Below are 16,792 nucleotides of genomic sequence, written 5' to 3' on the forward strand. Positions count from 1 at the left end.
ATTTACAATTTGTACAGAAACCAGATGGCAGTTATAAGAGTCGAGGGACATGAAAGGGAAGCAGCGGTTCGGAAGGGAGTGAGACAGGGTTGTAGCCTCTCCCCGATGTTATTCAATCTGTATATTGAGCAAGCAGTAAAAAACATGGACGATAAATAGTTTAGACAAGAAGAGAATAGAAGCTTTCGAAATGTGGTGCTGCAGAAGAATGCTGAAGATTAGATGGGTAGATCACATAACTAATGAGGAGGTATTGAATAGAATTGGGGAGAAGAGGAGTTTGTGGCACAACTTGACAAGAAGAAGGGACCGCTTGGTAGGACATGTGCTAAGGCATCAAGGGATCACAAATTTAGCATTGGAGGGCAGTGTGGAGGGTAAAAATCATAGAGGGAGACCAAGAGATGAATACACTAAGCAGATTCAGAAGGACGTAGGTTGCAGTAAGTACTGGGAGATGAAGAAGCTTGCGCAGGATAGAGTAGCATGGAGAGCTGCATCAAACCAGTCTCAGGACTGAAGACCACAACAACAACAACACCATCCCCATTACAAAAGTGGCACACAGTTATTTCCCTCAAACAGTATGATCTTTCTTAAATTCAATTCAACTAAATTTTTCTTTACCTGGGAAATCTGCAACAAACAATGCATCACTATAATCAGACCATGAATACACTTCTTTTTCCATTTCCATTATTCTTTGCCTCCATGAGCTGAATTCAGTTAGGAGAGGCATTAACCATGATGGTTTCTCAAATGGAGACCATTCCACTCTCAGTATGTCTACGTTGGGATCAAACATGCGTTGCTGGAAGCGGCCATTTAGAGAGCACCACACATCCACATATATTGATATGTTGTCTCCTGTTATATACTTGTCAATCTCAGTGCCTGGAACATGACTGTTTTTGTAGCTCAGAATATTCCGTTTAAGACAGTGAGCATACTGTACCACCATATCAGCATGTTTAGCCCAGCGGTCGGTCTGAACCCAAGCCTGCAACAATTTGATATTCAATGCAACAAAGAATAAAGCATAACTCCAGTGTTATTACGATAAAGAACAAAGCTTATGAACTGTACCTCAGGGTCTAAGAAATGCTCTTTTCCTGATGTATTGTCCACTATTCTGAGAGCTATCATGATAGTGTCCCATGAATGAACCATCATGTCCCATGAATAACCATACAGTCCATTTGTCCAGTTATTGTACCCCTAAAAACAGTAAGGTGCTTGGTCTTCACAAAAGAACTAATCTTAAAGCACAGTATTTGTACGAGGGTTGCCCAGTAAATAATGCCCCATATTTTTTTTCTCCGAAATAAAAAATATTAGAAATGTGACACTTTAGGTGCGAGTTATTTGAAGTTTCCCGCGTGTGTACGCAAAGTTTCAATTTCCTCCGACAGAGAGCGGTGGTGTAGGAATGTTCTAAAATGGCGTCTGCAGGTGACATCCGTCATAAACAACGTGCAGTGATTGAATTTCTCGTAGCAGAGGAAGAAACCGTGGGCAATATTCATAAACGCTTGTGCAAAGTCTACGGAACATCTGCAGTCGATAGGAGTACTGTTGGTCGCTGGGCACAGAGGGTGAAAGCATCAGAGGGCGGTGCTGCGGAGCTCCGAGATTTGCTGCGGTCGGGAAGGCCTCCCACGGCTGTCACGCCTGACATGTTGCAGCGGGCTGATGTTCTCATTCGACGGGATCGACGCATTACGACTCGACAATTGGCACTGGAGTTGTCAGTAAGCAAAGGAAGTGTGGATGTGATTACCAATCAGCTTGGATACTCAAAAGTGTGTGCAAGATGGGTTCCTCGGTGTCTTACTGTCGATCACAAATCCCAAAGAAAAGACATTTCTTTCGATTTGTTGCGACGCTTTCACGTTGACGGGGAGGCCTTTTTGTCACGGATTGTGACAGGTGATGAAACTTGGGTGCATCATTTTGAGCCCGAAACAAAAAGACAATCGATGGAATGGCGTCATGCTTATTCTCCACAGAAGAAAAAATTCAAAACAGTTCCTTCAGCCGGAAAAGTCATGATGACTGTGTTTTGGGATTGCGAGGGCGTAATTCTCATTGATGTGATGCCAAAAGGCAGTAACATGAATTCAGAGGCTTATGTCAAAACATTAGACAAACTTAAGCAGCGCTTCCGGCGCCTTGGGCGTCATGTTAACCCACAGGATGTTTTGATTCAGCATGATAACGCTCGTCCTCACACAAGTTTGAGGACTTGTGAACACATCGCGAAACTGGGTTGGATAGTGTTACCCCATCCACCCTACAGCCCCGATTTGGCTCCTTCAGACTTTCACTTGTTTGGGCCAATGAAGAATTTCATTCGTGGAAGACGTTTTGTCGATGACGAAGAAGTGATTCACGAAGTGACAACCTGGCTCCGTAGGCAGAGTACAGATTTTTACCGGCAGGGAATACACGCTCTTGTGTCTCGCTGGAAAAAGGCCGTCGAACTTGAAGGAGATTATGTGGAAAAATAAAGCAAGTAGACAAAACATCAGTCTTTCACATATGTAAATTTGATTGTTGTGGAATAAATACTTCTGGAGAAAAAAATATGGGGCATTATTTACTGGGCAACCCTCGTAATAAGAGATATGTTGGCAGACTGACAATTCTCAACAATATTTTCACTAAAAATACTAAAATCTGAGGAATAATAAAATCTGAGGAAATGCCAGAAAATAAAGCAGCAGTAGAGTTGAATGTCAAGTAATCTTACGTAATTACATCATGTCAGCCATAGACTGTTAGTTTTATCTATTAAGTAGTATCATTATTATAATAGAGGGAAACATTCCATGTGGAAAAAATATATCTAAAAAGAAAGATGATGAGACTTACCAAACAAAAGCGCTGGCAGGTCGATAGACACACAAACAAACACAAACATACACACAAAATTCAAGCTTTCGCAACAAACGGTTGCTTCGTCAGGAAAGAGGGAAGGAGAGGGAAAGACGAAAGGATGTGGGTTTTAAGGGAGAGGGTAAGGAGTCATTCCAATCCGTGTGTGCGAGTGTATACCTGTCCTTTTTTCCCCCTAAAGTAAGTCTTTCCGCTCCCGGGATTGGAATGACTCCTTACCCTCTCCCTTAAAACCCACATCCTTTCATCTTTCCCTCTCCTTCCCTCTTTCCTGATGAAGCAACCGTTTGTTGCGAAAGCTTGAATTTTGTGTGTATGTTTGTGTTTGTTTGTGTGTCTATCGACCTGCCAGCGCTTTTGTTTGGTAGTATCATTAATGATGCATACTAAAACGTTTATAGAAAAATTTAATTCCAGCTATGTACAAAAATTGTATATAGCATTGAAAGTAAGAAAATGACTTCCCGCAGTCTTAAATCATTTACTGCTAAAGCAAGGGTTACTACATCTTGGATTCATTGCAGCATGGGTTCAGTTGAGCAATCCTAAAAGTTATTTCATTGTGAAATCTTATTTGCTTCCCAAAAAAAAGGCATAAATGAACTAAAGTAGAAGGGGAGTCTTCTTTAGTTTTTCCAGTAGAATATTGTCATCCTATATCTTTTCAAGAGTTGAATCACACCCTTGGCAATATCTTTTACTGTTCAATTACATCTTCTAGGGAACAATGAGTATTAATAACTGAATATGGTATTTTTCAAGCCAATAAGTCATTAACTGACACATCAGTCCTGACAGGATCTTCATGAACCCACTATTATTTCTGTACATGTAAGAAAACCATAACAATAATAATAAAAAATAGTAGTTACCTTCAAATGCAAAATTCCAGTACTACTGATAGAAACATTTAAGTAGAGAAAATCTATATCTTGCTTTTGGAACTGTCAGTTCTTTCATCAGGGAGGAAAGAGGAATAGGTGTGAGAAGTTTGAAAAGGAGGGTAGTTCAGTCAGACACCAGAATGACAGGGACCCCATCTGACCTACCAAGTTGCTTTTCTTTTGTGAATGTTTGCTTTTGCTCATTTCCCCTGAAGCTGTCAAAACGTTTTCTTTATTAATGACTCATAGATTTAATGTCAGTGTACTGTGTATAATGAATAAAATATTTCTGAATTAAATATGAAAATCAGAAATAAATTGTTAAAAAAAAGTAAAAAATAACTTCAACCTACATGAATACTGTCATATTTTCTCATTAGATAAGAGAAAGAAATCTGGGAAGAGAAAATGTGTCAACAGACAATAGATTACACAGTGGAAAGAATTTTCTGCAATGTTATTGTGTGAAGGACATGAGCACAAATTAATCTGAACAGAGATAAAGGAATTAACTGACTCTCCTATACCCCACACTTCAGTCATATCAGAGTCTCTCTATCCTGAAGTTCCAAAGAATTCCTATCGCCCTTTGCATTTTCTGCTACCTTTTCTTTCCATCCTTCATGAGCTTATAACAATTAATGCTGACTCTGGTTTCCATGCATGATGCCAAGTGTTTCACAAGCAGATTATGAGGCCTTGGTGGCCAAGGTATGTCTACTGATACAGCAGATTGGTGAACTGCTATCTCAATGCAATCTGAGCAGTGACAGAAGCTGGAATCAATAGTGCTGGTGCTTGTGCAGCAGGTTCATCAATGACCTCTTCCACAACTGAACCTGGGCAGCACGGTATCTGCTGCTGTCACGAGAAATTCAGGGAGCAAGTGTGCACATGCACAACCCTTTGTATTTACCCAAAAGGCAGCAGGACGTTGGCGCCTCCTCTGATTGCCGATAAGAGTTCCATGCCTGTTTGTTAGCGATTGGCGGTCCAGCTGGAAAAATTTAATAGACACTGGATCTTATTTGTCTATTTACCCATGCGCTATGTTGCACAGGAAGTGGCCACTCACGTTATTCTGTCTGACCACTGTAAGCAATTCAGTCATAACAATGTACAGCACTCTGTGCTTGGAACAAGACCTGGTTTTATGATGAGCCTTTGCACAGGATTTTACCATTACGGATGCCGCTGAACCTATCATCAGGGAAGACTTCCTTACCCATTATAATTACTGCTGGACATGAAGTACTCATGCCTAGTTGACAACAACACAGGCTCAACAGCATCTGGTTTTCGGTGGAATGCATCCATCCATACTGCCAAAGTAATGCAGGTGGTTAGGATGGCGAATATGTGGAGCTGCTGAATGCATTTCTGGCTCACCACGTGACACCCGAGTGCCTAAGAAGGTAGGGCATGACACTGTACACTAACACAGCCGATCAACGGTCCCCCACATCCTGTAGATCATGACGTTTGGCTCCAGATCGTCTTAAAACTGCGAAAGCAGAGTTAGACAGTATGATTTGTGAAGGTGTAATGTGGCCTTCCAACAGCCCCTGGTCCTCATCATTACATTTGGTCCTGAAAAACTGTGGTGCATGGTGGCCTTGTGGTGACTACAGAGCCCTGAATGCCAGAACTATGCTGGACAGATACCCAGTGTCATTGTTACATGACTATAACTATGCGCTGAGTGGTGCAGTTATTTTTTGCATCCTGGACTGTGCAAAAGCATATATACATATCCCTGTAGCTGAACGAGACATTTCCAAGACACTGATCATCACTCCTTTAGGTCTGTTTATGACTTTGGGCTCAGGAACACGGCAACGCTTCACTGACTCAGTACTACAGGACCCAACTTCTGCTTTCGCTTACCTGGACGAAATTTTAGTTTCTTTGTCATTGGCAGAGCAACATTGGTAGCATTTAATGGAATTGTTTAAGTGGTTGGAACACTACAGCATCATCCTGAACACCGTCAAATGTGTCTTCGGGAGCCCCAAGTGGATTTCCTACGGTATAGGATAACAGCAGTAGGATTGCTACCACTGCCAGAGAAGGTGGAAGCCATCTTACAGATTTCACCCCAATTATGGCCAAGGAGTTGCATCAACTCCTTAGTATGTTAAATTTTTATTGTTGTCACTTGCCACACTCTACTGAGTTACAGGAACCATTAATTGCAGTACTCTCCAGCCCCAAGAACAAGGATAACTCACCTATAATGTGGACTGATAGCATTTGTGTGGCGTTTGAAGCAACCAGAAAGAGCATCACAGATGCCGCACTACTGGCACACTCTGAGCCCACAGCACCTTTGGCACAATTGGTTGACGCTAGCCAGAGGGTGATCAGTGCAACATCGCAACAATGATGTAGTGACACACGGCAACCACTCACGTTTTTCTTGCGCAAACTCTCGCCCTCAGAAAAGCTGTGGAGTGCCTATGACAGAGAAATTCTGGCCATTTATGAGTCCATTAAATTCCTCAGCCCTCACCTGGAAACTAGAAGCTTTATTACGTACACCGATCACATGTTGCTAACTTATGGCTTTTGCCAAAACCATACAAACTGTTCACCTTGGCAACACGTCTCACAATTCAGCACAGACATCTGGCACATTTTCAACATTGATAACATGGTGGCCAGTTGTTCGTCTTGGGTCAGAAGAATTTCTAGCACAATCAGTTATGCCACACTTGCCGTTGCTCAACAATCAGGTCAAGAACAACAAGGACTTTTATCAGCAGAAATATTAGCATTAGATCCGCAATTTATCCATTCCAGGGAGTGATGTCAAGATGTACTGTGACATGACCATGTCAAAACCATGGCCATTCCTATCAATTTCCTTCAGAAGGGATGTCTTCAATATGCTACAGAACTTGTGCCAATCTGGTATTTGATTGACAAAATGTCTAGCGACAAATCTCTACTTGCGGCTGGGTATGCAGAATGACCTCCATGAATGGGGGAGGTGTTGCCTTAAATGCCAATGTAGCAAGACACCGCCACATGCCAGTAACCAATAGGGAACTTTCTGGTCACAACAGCCCTTTTCAGTCATGTCCACATCGACATCACTGATCCGTTGCCATTGTCCGACAGCCAACATACTTAAAATGATAGATCTTTACACCCACTGGCCAGTAGCTGCACCAGTGGACACTGTGGCTTTTGCATTCATGTTGTATTGAGTGTCACACTTTGGCCACCCATTATATGTCACGACAGACAGAGGATAACAATTTGAATACAACCAGTTCAGACAACTCAAAAGTTTTGTGGCCCAACTCACCATAAAACGACGAGAAGTCTTGTGGCCCAATTCACCACAAAATGATGAGCTACCACCCAGCCAGTAACAGGATGGTTAAGAGATGGCATCGCTCACCTAAGGCAGCACTAATGTGCCACAACACTGAGTGGACCAAGGTCCTTCTCATGTTACTACTTAACCTCAGAAACACTTTCAAACCAGATCGAGATGCTTCTGTGGCAGAACTGAGTACAGTGACATGTTGAAGTTTCCAGGATAATTCATGGAAACAAACGCTCTGCCACAACCAAGGGATGATCAGCCAGAATCCCTACACCAACTGCAAGAGCATGTGGCCCAAATCCACAGACACCAGCCTCACAGACATGATACAGCAACCACCTGTGTGCATCAAGACTTGAAAACCTATTCACATGTCATGTTACACGCAGAAGGCATCAAACCGTCATTGCAGCCACCATACTTAGGATCTCACCATGCAGTTGCAAGGGGAGACAAAACAAATTACATTTCAATTAGTGGAAAGGCGACCACCGTTTCTGTAGGCGATGGTAAACCGGCTTTCAACCTCCACAAAGCAACAATACCAAAGTTTCCAGGACTATGGCCTCACCCAACAGCTGCCTCATCACTACCTTCACAGCTGCCAGTGCAGATTACAACAGCAGTGGACCTACCAACACATACTTCAAGATCTGGTTCCTGTGTCTACTTTCCAGCCCGCTATTCAGAATAATGCTCCACTTCCACCATGGAGGCTGATGTGGCAACATTGCGCTGTTACACAGTGTTGTATCACGTGTGTCATGTGCGTGTGTTTAGAAACAATAGCGCCATCAAACATTTCGTGCCACCCACCAGAGGCAATGTGTTTTGTGTGTGTGTGTGTGTGTGTGTGTGTGTGTGTGTGTGTGTGTGTTTATGTTTAGTTATTCTTTGATTATGCTTTCTATTCTTTTTGTATCCTCCATGCTGGAATGAGATTGTGCATAGTTAACTCTGATGTTTTATTCCCTGCACGTTATGTTATTTTCAATTGCAAGCTCAGAACTCCTGTGGCTGTAATCAATAAAGTTAACATTAACATTGTTCGAGGGAGATTTCATGTGGTGTGGTTTAGTCGTATTAAGTTCACTCAGGTTCCAATGGTTGATTGACTGTCTACCTAGCTTGTACCAACATCACCCGTGACATTATAGTTTACGTGGTAATGCTCCGATATAAATGGCAGCCGTTTCCCCACCTGCCACATCAACAAATTATACCTCAAAGCATGTATTTTTGAGAGTACATTTATTTTACATTCACTCCCTCCTTTAGATATATTTACATTTATTTAAATGTCAGAGGCACTGTTTCTTTACTTACAATTTTTTACAATAGTTGTCTTAAAAACTTCCACTGCAAAATCCTGCAACACCGTTAGTAAAGAAACAATGCTGTTCACACTTAAATGAATATAAATATCTGAAGATGGGATTCTCAGACATCTTGAAATGTGATAATGGACAAATAAATGCCTATAAAAGCATCTGGATGCAGCTAAATCATTATAAAATGCTTTCAGTTTCAACAGTTGCACTATTGCAATATGTCCATAGTGAATAAGAATTATGCACTTTTATGTATTAGTCCTAAAATACTTTTGATAATTGATCACATAGGCATGAGATGTTTCTGTGACACTATAAAAATTAAGAAACCATTTTTGTTCATTCAAAAAAGTTTAAAAGTCTTAATCACTTGAACTTAGCCTAGATCAGCTGAGTTATACAAAAAGCCAAATGGGAAAAATGCGAACAACAGAAATGATGAATATCCAAAAATGTGTCCTGGGCAGAACACAAAGTGAACATCTCTCTCTCTCTCTCTCTATCTATCTATCTATCTATCTATCTCTTTCCCATGAGTTTCTTCCATGTGCTGGGTTGAAACCAGTTGATGGCTGTGGTGGTTTGTAGGTGGATTCAGCATGGAATTCTGTCATTGATGAGGTGAATTTTCATCACAGTGCATAGACTTCCAGTGAAAGTGCAAGCATTCAAGCTACACATGTTCATGAACAACTGGGGACACCACAAAGGCTCTAGCAGAGTTTATGATAGTGGAGGTCAGTGTATTGTTGCCAGTATACACCTGAAGATGGCCAAGAAGACTCTGTACCAAAATATTGTGGCAGCAAGTTACTGACATGTGGCAGTTCGCCCAAAATTTTATGGAACAGTTATTAATATGTATATACATGCCATTTGCTATACGTTTGATATGAGTGGTACCATTCAAATGGGTCTATAGTCATTTGGGAGTTTTTTTATCACCTTTTTTCATACATAGGAAACACAACTGTGAGCTTAAGACAATTTCGAAAATTTCCTTTATCTAGTATTCTGTTTGACAATGAGAGGAGTGGTATTTTGATTTCCTTTGCTATACACTTTATGATGGAAAAATGGTATTCTGTTTTGGGATATTTTTGGTTTGTTTATCCATTTGTAAGTGTTATTTAAAGTGCTTAGGGTCTAAGTAAATTCTTAACTTCCTACCTGTCTTGCAAGAGTGAGTAGGGCTTTTGTATCTAAGGTAGAATCACAGAGTGGGGTGGTGCTGCTGGCACTATTTACAAAACAGTTAATAGGGATACTGTTTTCTTTATTGAAATTATTAATTTCCCTTTTAATAACATTCTAAGCTGCTTTACATTTATGTTTAAAATTTAAAATACACTTATCCATTGCACTGCACTACACAATTATGATTTGGGATCTGTAGAGTTTCTCATATTTATATACTTTTCCTTGTCCCTGTCACTTCCCTGAGATTTATCTTTCAGAATGTTTAGTACAAGGAAGGTTTGAAAAGTTCTTGGAATCACCATGAGAGGTGAGCACTACCACAATGAGTTGTTCACATCATACTCATTGGGCTGTTGCCACATCAGTGCTCTTGGAAGAGAGCTGTAGTGGTGATGTGGCTCTGTTGTTGTTCCCATGTAGTGATTTGCAAAGATGGAAAAAATCGAGATTTGAGCAGTGATTAAGTATTTCATAAAGAAAGGTATGAAAGCAAAGGACATTCATCATGCCGATTTCCAGAATACATTGGGGGACTCTATTCCTTCATATTCATTTGCCAAGTGGACAAATGAATTTAAATTTGATCGGAAGAGCTTAGATGATGACTTGTGCAGTGGTCGGCCAAGATGTGTCACTACTCCAGAAATAATTGCAAAAGTGCACAAAATGGTCAGTAAAAATCAAATCCCTGACATCACTGTGGCCAGAAAAAGATCCTGCAAGAACAGGACCAACGATAACTGAAAAGAATTCTTCAACGTGACAGAAGGGCAACCCTTCCGCAAATGGCTACAGATTTCGATGCTGAGCTATCAATAAGTGTCAGCATGCGAACCATTCAATGAAACATTATCGATATGGGCTTTTGATCCTGAAGGTCCACTTGTGTACCCTTGATGACTGCACAACACAAAGCTTTATGCCTCGCCTGGGCCTGTCAACATCTACAATGGACTGTTGATTACTGGAAACATGTTGCCTGGTCAGACGAGTCTCATTTCAAATTGTATCAAGTGGATGGACGTGTATAGGTATGGAGACAGCCTCATGAATCCATGGATCCTTCATGTGAGCAGGGGACTGTTCAAGCTGGTGGAGGCTCTGTAAAGGTATGGGGCCTGTGCTGTTGGAGTGATATGGGACCCCTGATAAGTCTAGATACGACTCTGACAGGAGCCATGTACATAAGCATCCTGTCTGATCACCTGCATCCATTCATGTTCATTGTGCATTCCGACAGGCTTGGGCAATTCCAGCAGGACAATGCGGCCTCCACATGTCCAGAATTGCCACAGAGTGGCTCCACGAACACTCTTATGAGTTTAAACACTTCCGCTGACCACCAAACTTCCCAGAATTGAACATTATTGAGCATATCCTAGATGCCTTGCAACATGCTGTTCTGAAGAGATCGCCACCCAATCGTACTCTTATGGATTTATGGACAGCCCTGCAGGATTCCTAGTGTCAATTCCCTCCAATATTACTTCAGACATTAGTCAAATCCATGTCATGCTGTGTTGCGGCACTTAAGTGTGTTCATGGGGGCCCTGCATGATATTAGACCGGTGTACCAGTTTCTTTGCACAGTTTTAATCTGCCAGGAAGTTTCATATCAGTGCACACTCCGCTGCAGAGTGAAAATCTCATTATCAAAACAAAAATAACTGGGGGACAGATAGATACCACCTAAAGGAAAATTAAAGAGATGATGGAGAATTGAAAAGCAGCTGTATGAATATCAAGAGCTCATCTGGGAAGCCAGCGCTAGGCAAAGAAGGGAAAGCTGAAAAGTGGAAGGAGTATATAGAAGGGCTATACAAGCAAAATGTACTTGAAGGCAATATTATAGAAAGAGAAGGGGATGTAGATGAAGGTGAGATAGCAGAAATGATACTACATGAAGAATTTCACAGTGCACTGAAAGACCTAAGTTGAGACAAGGCCCCTGGAGTAGATGATATTCCCTCAGAACCACTGATATCCTTGGGAGAGCCAGCTATAGCAAAACTATTCCACTGGTATCCAAGATGTATGAGACAGGTGAAATGCCCTTCAACTTCAAGAAGAATGTAATAATTCCAGTTCCAAAGAAAGCAGGAGCTGGCAGGTGTGAACAATATGGAACTATTAGTTTAATAAATCATGGTTGCAAAATACTAACATGAATAATTTAGAAAACAATGGAAAACCATTACCGTATTTACTCGAATCTAAGCCGCACTCGAATCTAAGCCGCACCTGAAAAATGAGACTCAAAATCAAGGAAAAAAAATTTTTCCCAAATCTAAGCCGCACCTGATATATGAGACTCGAAATTCAAGGGAAGAGAAAAGTTTTAGGCCACACCTCCAAATCGAAACAATGTTGATCCATTGTAATATGAGACACAATTTAGGTCGAATGAATGACGATACAGCTACAGTAGTTTGGTTCGAGTCGTAAGCTTAGCAGTTAAGCTATGCCAGGTAGCCATTGCTATGCGTCAGGCACTCCCTCCGTATTTATATGGGTACCCTTCCTTTTTCACGTGCTTCATCTGGTTTGAATTGATTGCTTATTTTTCTTTGATATGATAAGTGCCGTTCTCTTTGTTATAGGTGTTTACGTCACTCTAAGCTAAAAATGTATTACTATACTGTCATGCATTGTTTGTTGCATTCTGTGTTTGCTGCCTGTCGCCGCTCGCGGCATGGCTTGCTTTTGTGCATGCTACCGCCGCTTAAAAAAAAAAAAATTAGATAAAAAGAGAGAGAGAGAGAGAGAGAGAGAGATCGTCTCATTAGCGAAACAATGGCAAGAGACTGCTATTTGTTGTTACTTCCACTGCTGCTTTCTTTGATAACGATCAACAAGAACCAAATAATAGAATGCGGATGATAGAACATGTTCTGAACGAGAGTTTAGCGAAAAATTTTCTCCGTTTGAAAATCTTTGAAGATGCCTCTTTAGTACATTACATTCTGCACAGAAATTAGAGTCATCTTAGATTTAAAATTCTAGTCAATTGCCGTGCTTCATTTCTGACTGTATCACTATTAGGCACAAGAATAATACGAATATAAACATGACATGATATGTATATTCTTCCGCGTTTGCTGTTGTCTCACTCTAGTTTCGTAGTTTACTAGGCAGACAGGTTTTTAATGAGATAGCAGAAAACACAAAAGAATACATGGCAAAATGTTTATATTCATATTATTCTTATCGTGAAGAGAATATTGCATGTGATTCACAATTCATAAAAGTTCCTATTAGCAACCATCTCTTCTCACAGGTAAGAAAAAATTCAGAACATAGAGTTGGCCATATTGGCAAACATCCCAAACAGTCTTGCCAGTCGGATTTTTGTAGTACACTGAAATGCTGCTAAATTCAAAGATGAACAATACTTAATTTGTATTTACTTCGTTGGATGATGTATGAAAATGCAGTGGTCGAAACTCGGGGCGGAGAAAAAAAGCTCGTCTTCCACCTTTTTTTTTTTTTTTTAATTTATTTACTGACGCAGATGTTTTGGCGCCAGTATTTATCTTTGTGCCTGCAAAGCATGCCTGTGTAGCACTACATATATTCGACGGCATAAGTTAGTTGTGGCGGCACCTACCAACATTTTTCAGAACTTCCGCTTACTTGGCACTCGATTCTAAGCCACAGGCGGTTTTTTGGATTACAAAAACCAGAAAAAAAGTGCGGCTTAGATTCGAGTAAATACGGTACAAGCTGACCTCAGGGAAGAGCAGTTTGGATTCCAGAGAAATGTAGGAACATCCAAGGTAATATTGACCATATAAGTTATCTTAGATGATCTGTTATGGAAAGGTAAATCGACATTTACAGCTTTTGCAGACTTGGAGAAAGCTTCTGACTGTCAAATGGAATACATTCTTTGAAATTCTGAAGGTAGCATGGGTAAAATATAGGGAGCAAAAGGTTGTATACAACTTGTACAGAAAAAAGTGAGTAGTTATAAGAGTCAATGGGCATGAAAGGGAAGCACTGGTAGAGAAGGGATGCAGGAGAAGAAATAAAAACTCTGAGGACTGCTGATGACATTGTAATTCTGTCAGCGACAGCAAAGGACTTGGAAGAACAGTTGAACAGAATGGACAGTGTCTTGAAAGGAAGATAAAAGGTGAAGAACAACAAAAGCAAAACAATAGTGATGAAATTCAGTCCAATTAAATCAGGCAATGCTGACAGAATTACTTTAGGAAATGGGACACTGAAAGCAGTAGATGAGTTTTGCTATTTAGGCAGTAAAATAAGTGATGGTGGCTGAAGTAGAGAGGATATAAAATGTAGACTGACAATGGAAAGAAAACTGTTTCTAAAGAAAAGAAATTTGTTAATGTTCAATATAGATTTAAGTGATATGAAATCTTTTCTGAAGGTATTTGTCTGGAGTGTAGCTTTAAATGGAAGTAAAAAACACGGACAATAAACAGTTCAGACATGAAGAGAATAGAAACTGCTGTAATGTGGTGCTGCAGAAGAATGCTGAAGATTAGGTGGGTAGATCATGTAGCCAATGAGGAGGTAGTGAACATCATTGGGAAGAAAAGGAATTTTTGGCATAGCTTGACTAAAGAAGGAATCAGTTGATAGGACTCATTCTGAGACATCAAGGTATCAGCAATTTAGTACTTGAGGGAAGTGTGTGTGTGTGTGTGTGTGTGTGTGTGTGTATGTGTGTGTGTGTGTGTGGGTGGGTGGGTGGGTGGGTGGGTGGGTGTGGATGTGCATGTGTGTCACTAGCTTCGCACAGAATTCTATATATGGCTTGTTTTTTCTGTGGTATACGGAGCTGAATTTTCCATTTTAAGCCATAGTCCTGCATGATCTGATACTACTACAGTCCAATCCACAAATGATGGCGGTTCACACATGTTAAGGCACAGATAAGGATTGTATTGTTGAAAATTCCAAGTGACAGATGCAGTATGTGCATTCGCATGCTTTCCGCATGAAGAAAGCATATATCCTGCAAATTATGTCTCTCACTTGCTTCTGGAATGTATCACTTACCACTAACATCAGCCATGACAGCTCACAACAAATGGAATAAAAATTCAGCAATCAGCTCACTATGATAACGTTTAATGCTTGCATTAGCTATGGCATTCACAGCAGAGCGCTCTGAATATTACTGATCACTCACTGGCTGTCGGAGTATGCATGAAGTAGGTGCGCAAAACTAGCCTAAACTCAACCACCATTGTTCGTGACTCCAACTATAATTCTGTAGCATCACATTCAAGAGTGTCTCTGTGTACATCACTAATTATGTTATCACAACACGCATTTAGTCTAGGGGCTTTTTATTCAGACAGTAGTAGTTCACTGGCTTCAGGGAATTAACCATGTGACTCACATTTTTCCTTTGCCATTTTTGTATGTGTTAATGTCATCTACAATTATAATTTTATGCTGTTTATGTTTGGACAACTGCAGTATTAAATAATTAATTTTTTTCTATAAATACTATCTCATCAGTTAGGAGTTCAATAATGTGAGACAATAATGAATTTTTGTTTGTGCATTACACCAGCTGCTTCAAATATAGCTTCGAGACGTATTCTACTAAGGTCTATGACTGAGTAATGTAAATCAAGATTGCTTTTAATATAGACTGAGAGCATGTGAAATGCTTGTAGTAGCTGGTAACTAGAAGGTACCCAAAAGAAGAATACTAATTTGTTTCACACTGTTCTCTTAGTCCTGAAATAATTACATATGCAGATGATGTTTGATGTTTGCAAACATAAAGTTTATTATGACTTAGAGAACTACTGCAGCAGTGTTATGAATGAAATAGTGGGGTATTTTATTGAAGGCCCTCTTAGTTTATGCACCAACAAAATGTCAGTCATGGAATTTGACAGGAAGAGGCAATATGACACTATGGTAGAAGTTTAATTACACAACAAAATAGTAACAAAAGGAACTGACTAGGTACAATGACCCAAGGTAAGTTACCTTACCCAGTACCCAGTCAGTTCCTTTTCTTACTATTTTGTTGCATTACCTTGGATCATTGTACCCAATCAGTTCCCTTAATTACCATTTTGTTGCATAAGTAAAATCCTACCCCAGAGTCATTTTGCCTCTTCCTGTCACATTCAATGATTGACACTTTGTTGGTGCATAAACTAAGAGGGCTTTCATTAAAATACAAGGTACTGATGTTGCACAGCATCTGTGGCACCAGAAGTAAATGAACTTTAATCTACAGCAACATAATACAATAACCAGAAAGAAATACCATAATAACAGGACAGGACTGTGTGGATGCAGCAATCAAAGTAGGAAATTTATTGCCTTGTGCAGTTGTAATCCTTTCAGTCCCAAAGCTGAAAGTTTACCTTAGAAAGCTACTTACCAGTAACCATTTTGTTCTTTGGAAAAGTACCATTATTTGACACAGAATAAAACACTCGTGTAAGTAAAAATATGCTCTGGTGAATCTAAGTAAGATGCCTCTTTTTTGTTTGTACTATGTCCCACAGAATATTAAGTAATTACTATGTCATACTATTGGAATATATTGCACCTCTATAGAATAAATGAACAGGGAGATAATATTTATGTACACTGAAAATCAATCATAAGCTCATGATGCAATTAGAAAAATGAATTTGTAATTTTGATATGCAGCTTTTGAAAACACGCAAAATCATTTGATGTCAAACAACTTATTATTATTTTCATTATTATTATTATTATTATTATTATTATTATTAGTGTAATATGAACCATTGTATTCTGAAATTCACTTCAGTCACCTTTGTTATAAAATGAGAATAGGGTAAGAAAACCTGCAGGCCAGTGTATGAAATGAGCAATGTAGCAACAAAACTGTGTTTCCAAGTAAGTGAAAGTGTTTGTGCTGGGACAGCTGACTGCTGATGAGACTTAACTGAAAAAAGAAGAAAAACATACTTTAATAAATACCAATGACTACACAGTTTTAGGATGCATTTTCCTGTATACAGTGTAAGACTATAATAAAATTCAGAGTTTGTGTGCTCAATAGTATTCACAAATATTCATTCAAAATGTACTTTGAGTCTGTCCTCAATCTAGGTTTCCTTATGAATATATTAAAAATAAACTAATGTTATTGGCTTCAAAAGTATTAA

At 39.8% G+C, this 16,792-nt stretch overlaps 1 protein-coding gene across 3 annotated transcripts in view; it reads right to left on the bottom strand.

The window, feature by feature from the left end:
* Positions 1–16,792, bottom strand: part of LOC126161890 (vitamin K-dependent gamma-carboxylase) — an 80,844-nt gene that overhangs the window by 9,624 nt on the left and 54,428 nt on the right. For all 3 annotated transcript variants that reach the window (XM_049918030.1, XM_049918031.1, XM_049918032.1), the window contains exons 7-9: positions 16,436–16,569; positions 1,087–1,218; positions 628–1,000 (exon numbers count right to left, since the gene is read on the bottom strand). In XM_049918030.1, coding sequence (XP_049773987.1) covers positions 628–1,000; positions 1,087–1,218; positions 16,436–16,569 — 639 coding nt within the window. The remainder of the gene's footprint in view (positions 1–627; positions 1,001–1,086; positions 1,219–16,435; positions 16,570–16,792) is intronic.

This window comes from Schistocerca cancellata, chromosome 2, assembly GCF_023864275.1.
Source record: "Schistocerca cancellata isolate TAMUIC-IGC-003103 chromosome 2, iqSchCanc2.1, whole genome shotgun sequence".
In the NCBI taxonomy this organism is placed as follows: domain Eukaryota; kingdom Metazoa; phylum Arthropoda; class Insecta; order Orthoptera; family Acrididae; genus Schistocerca; species Schistocerca cancellata.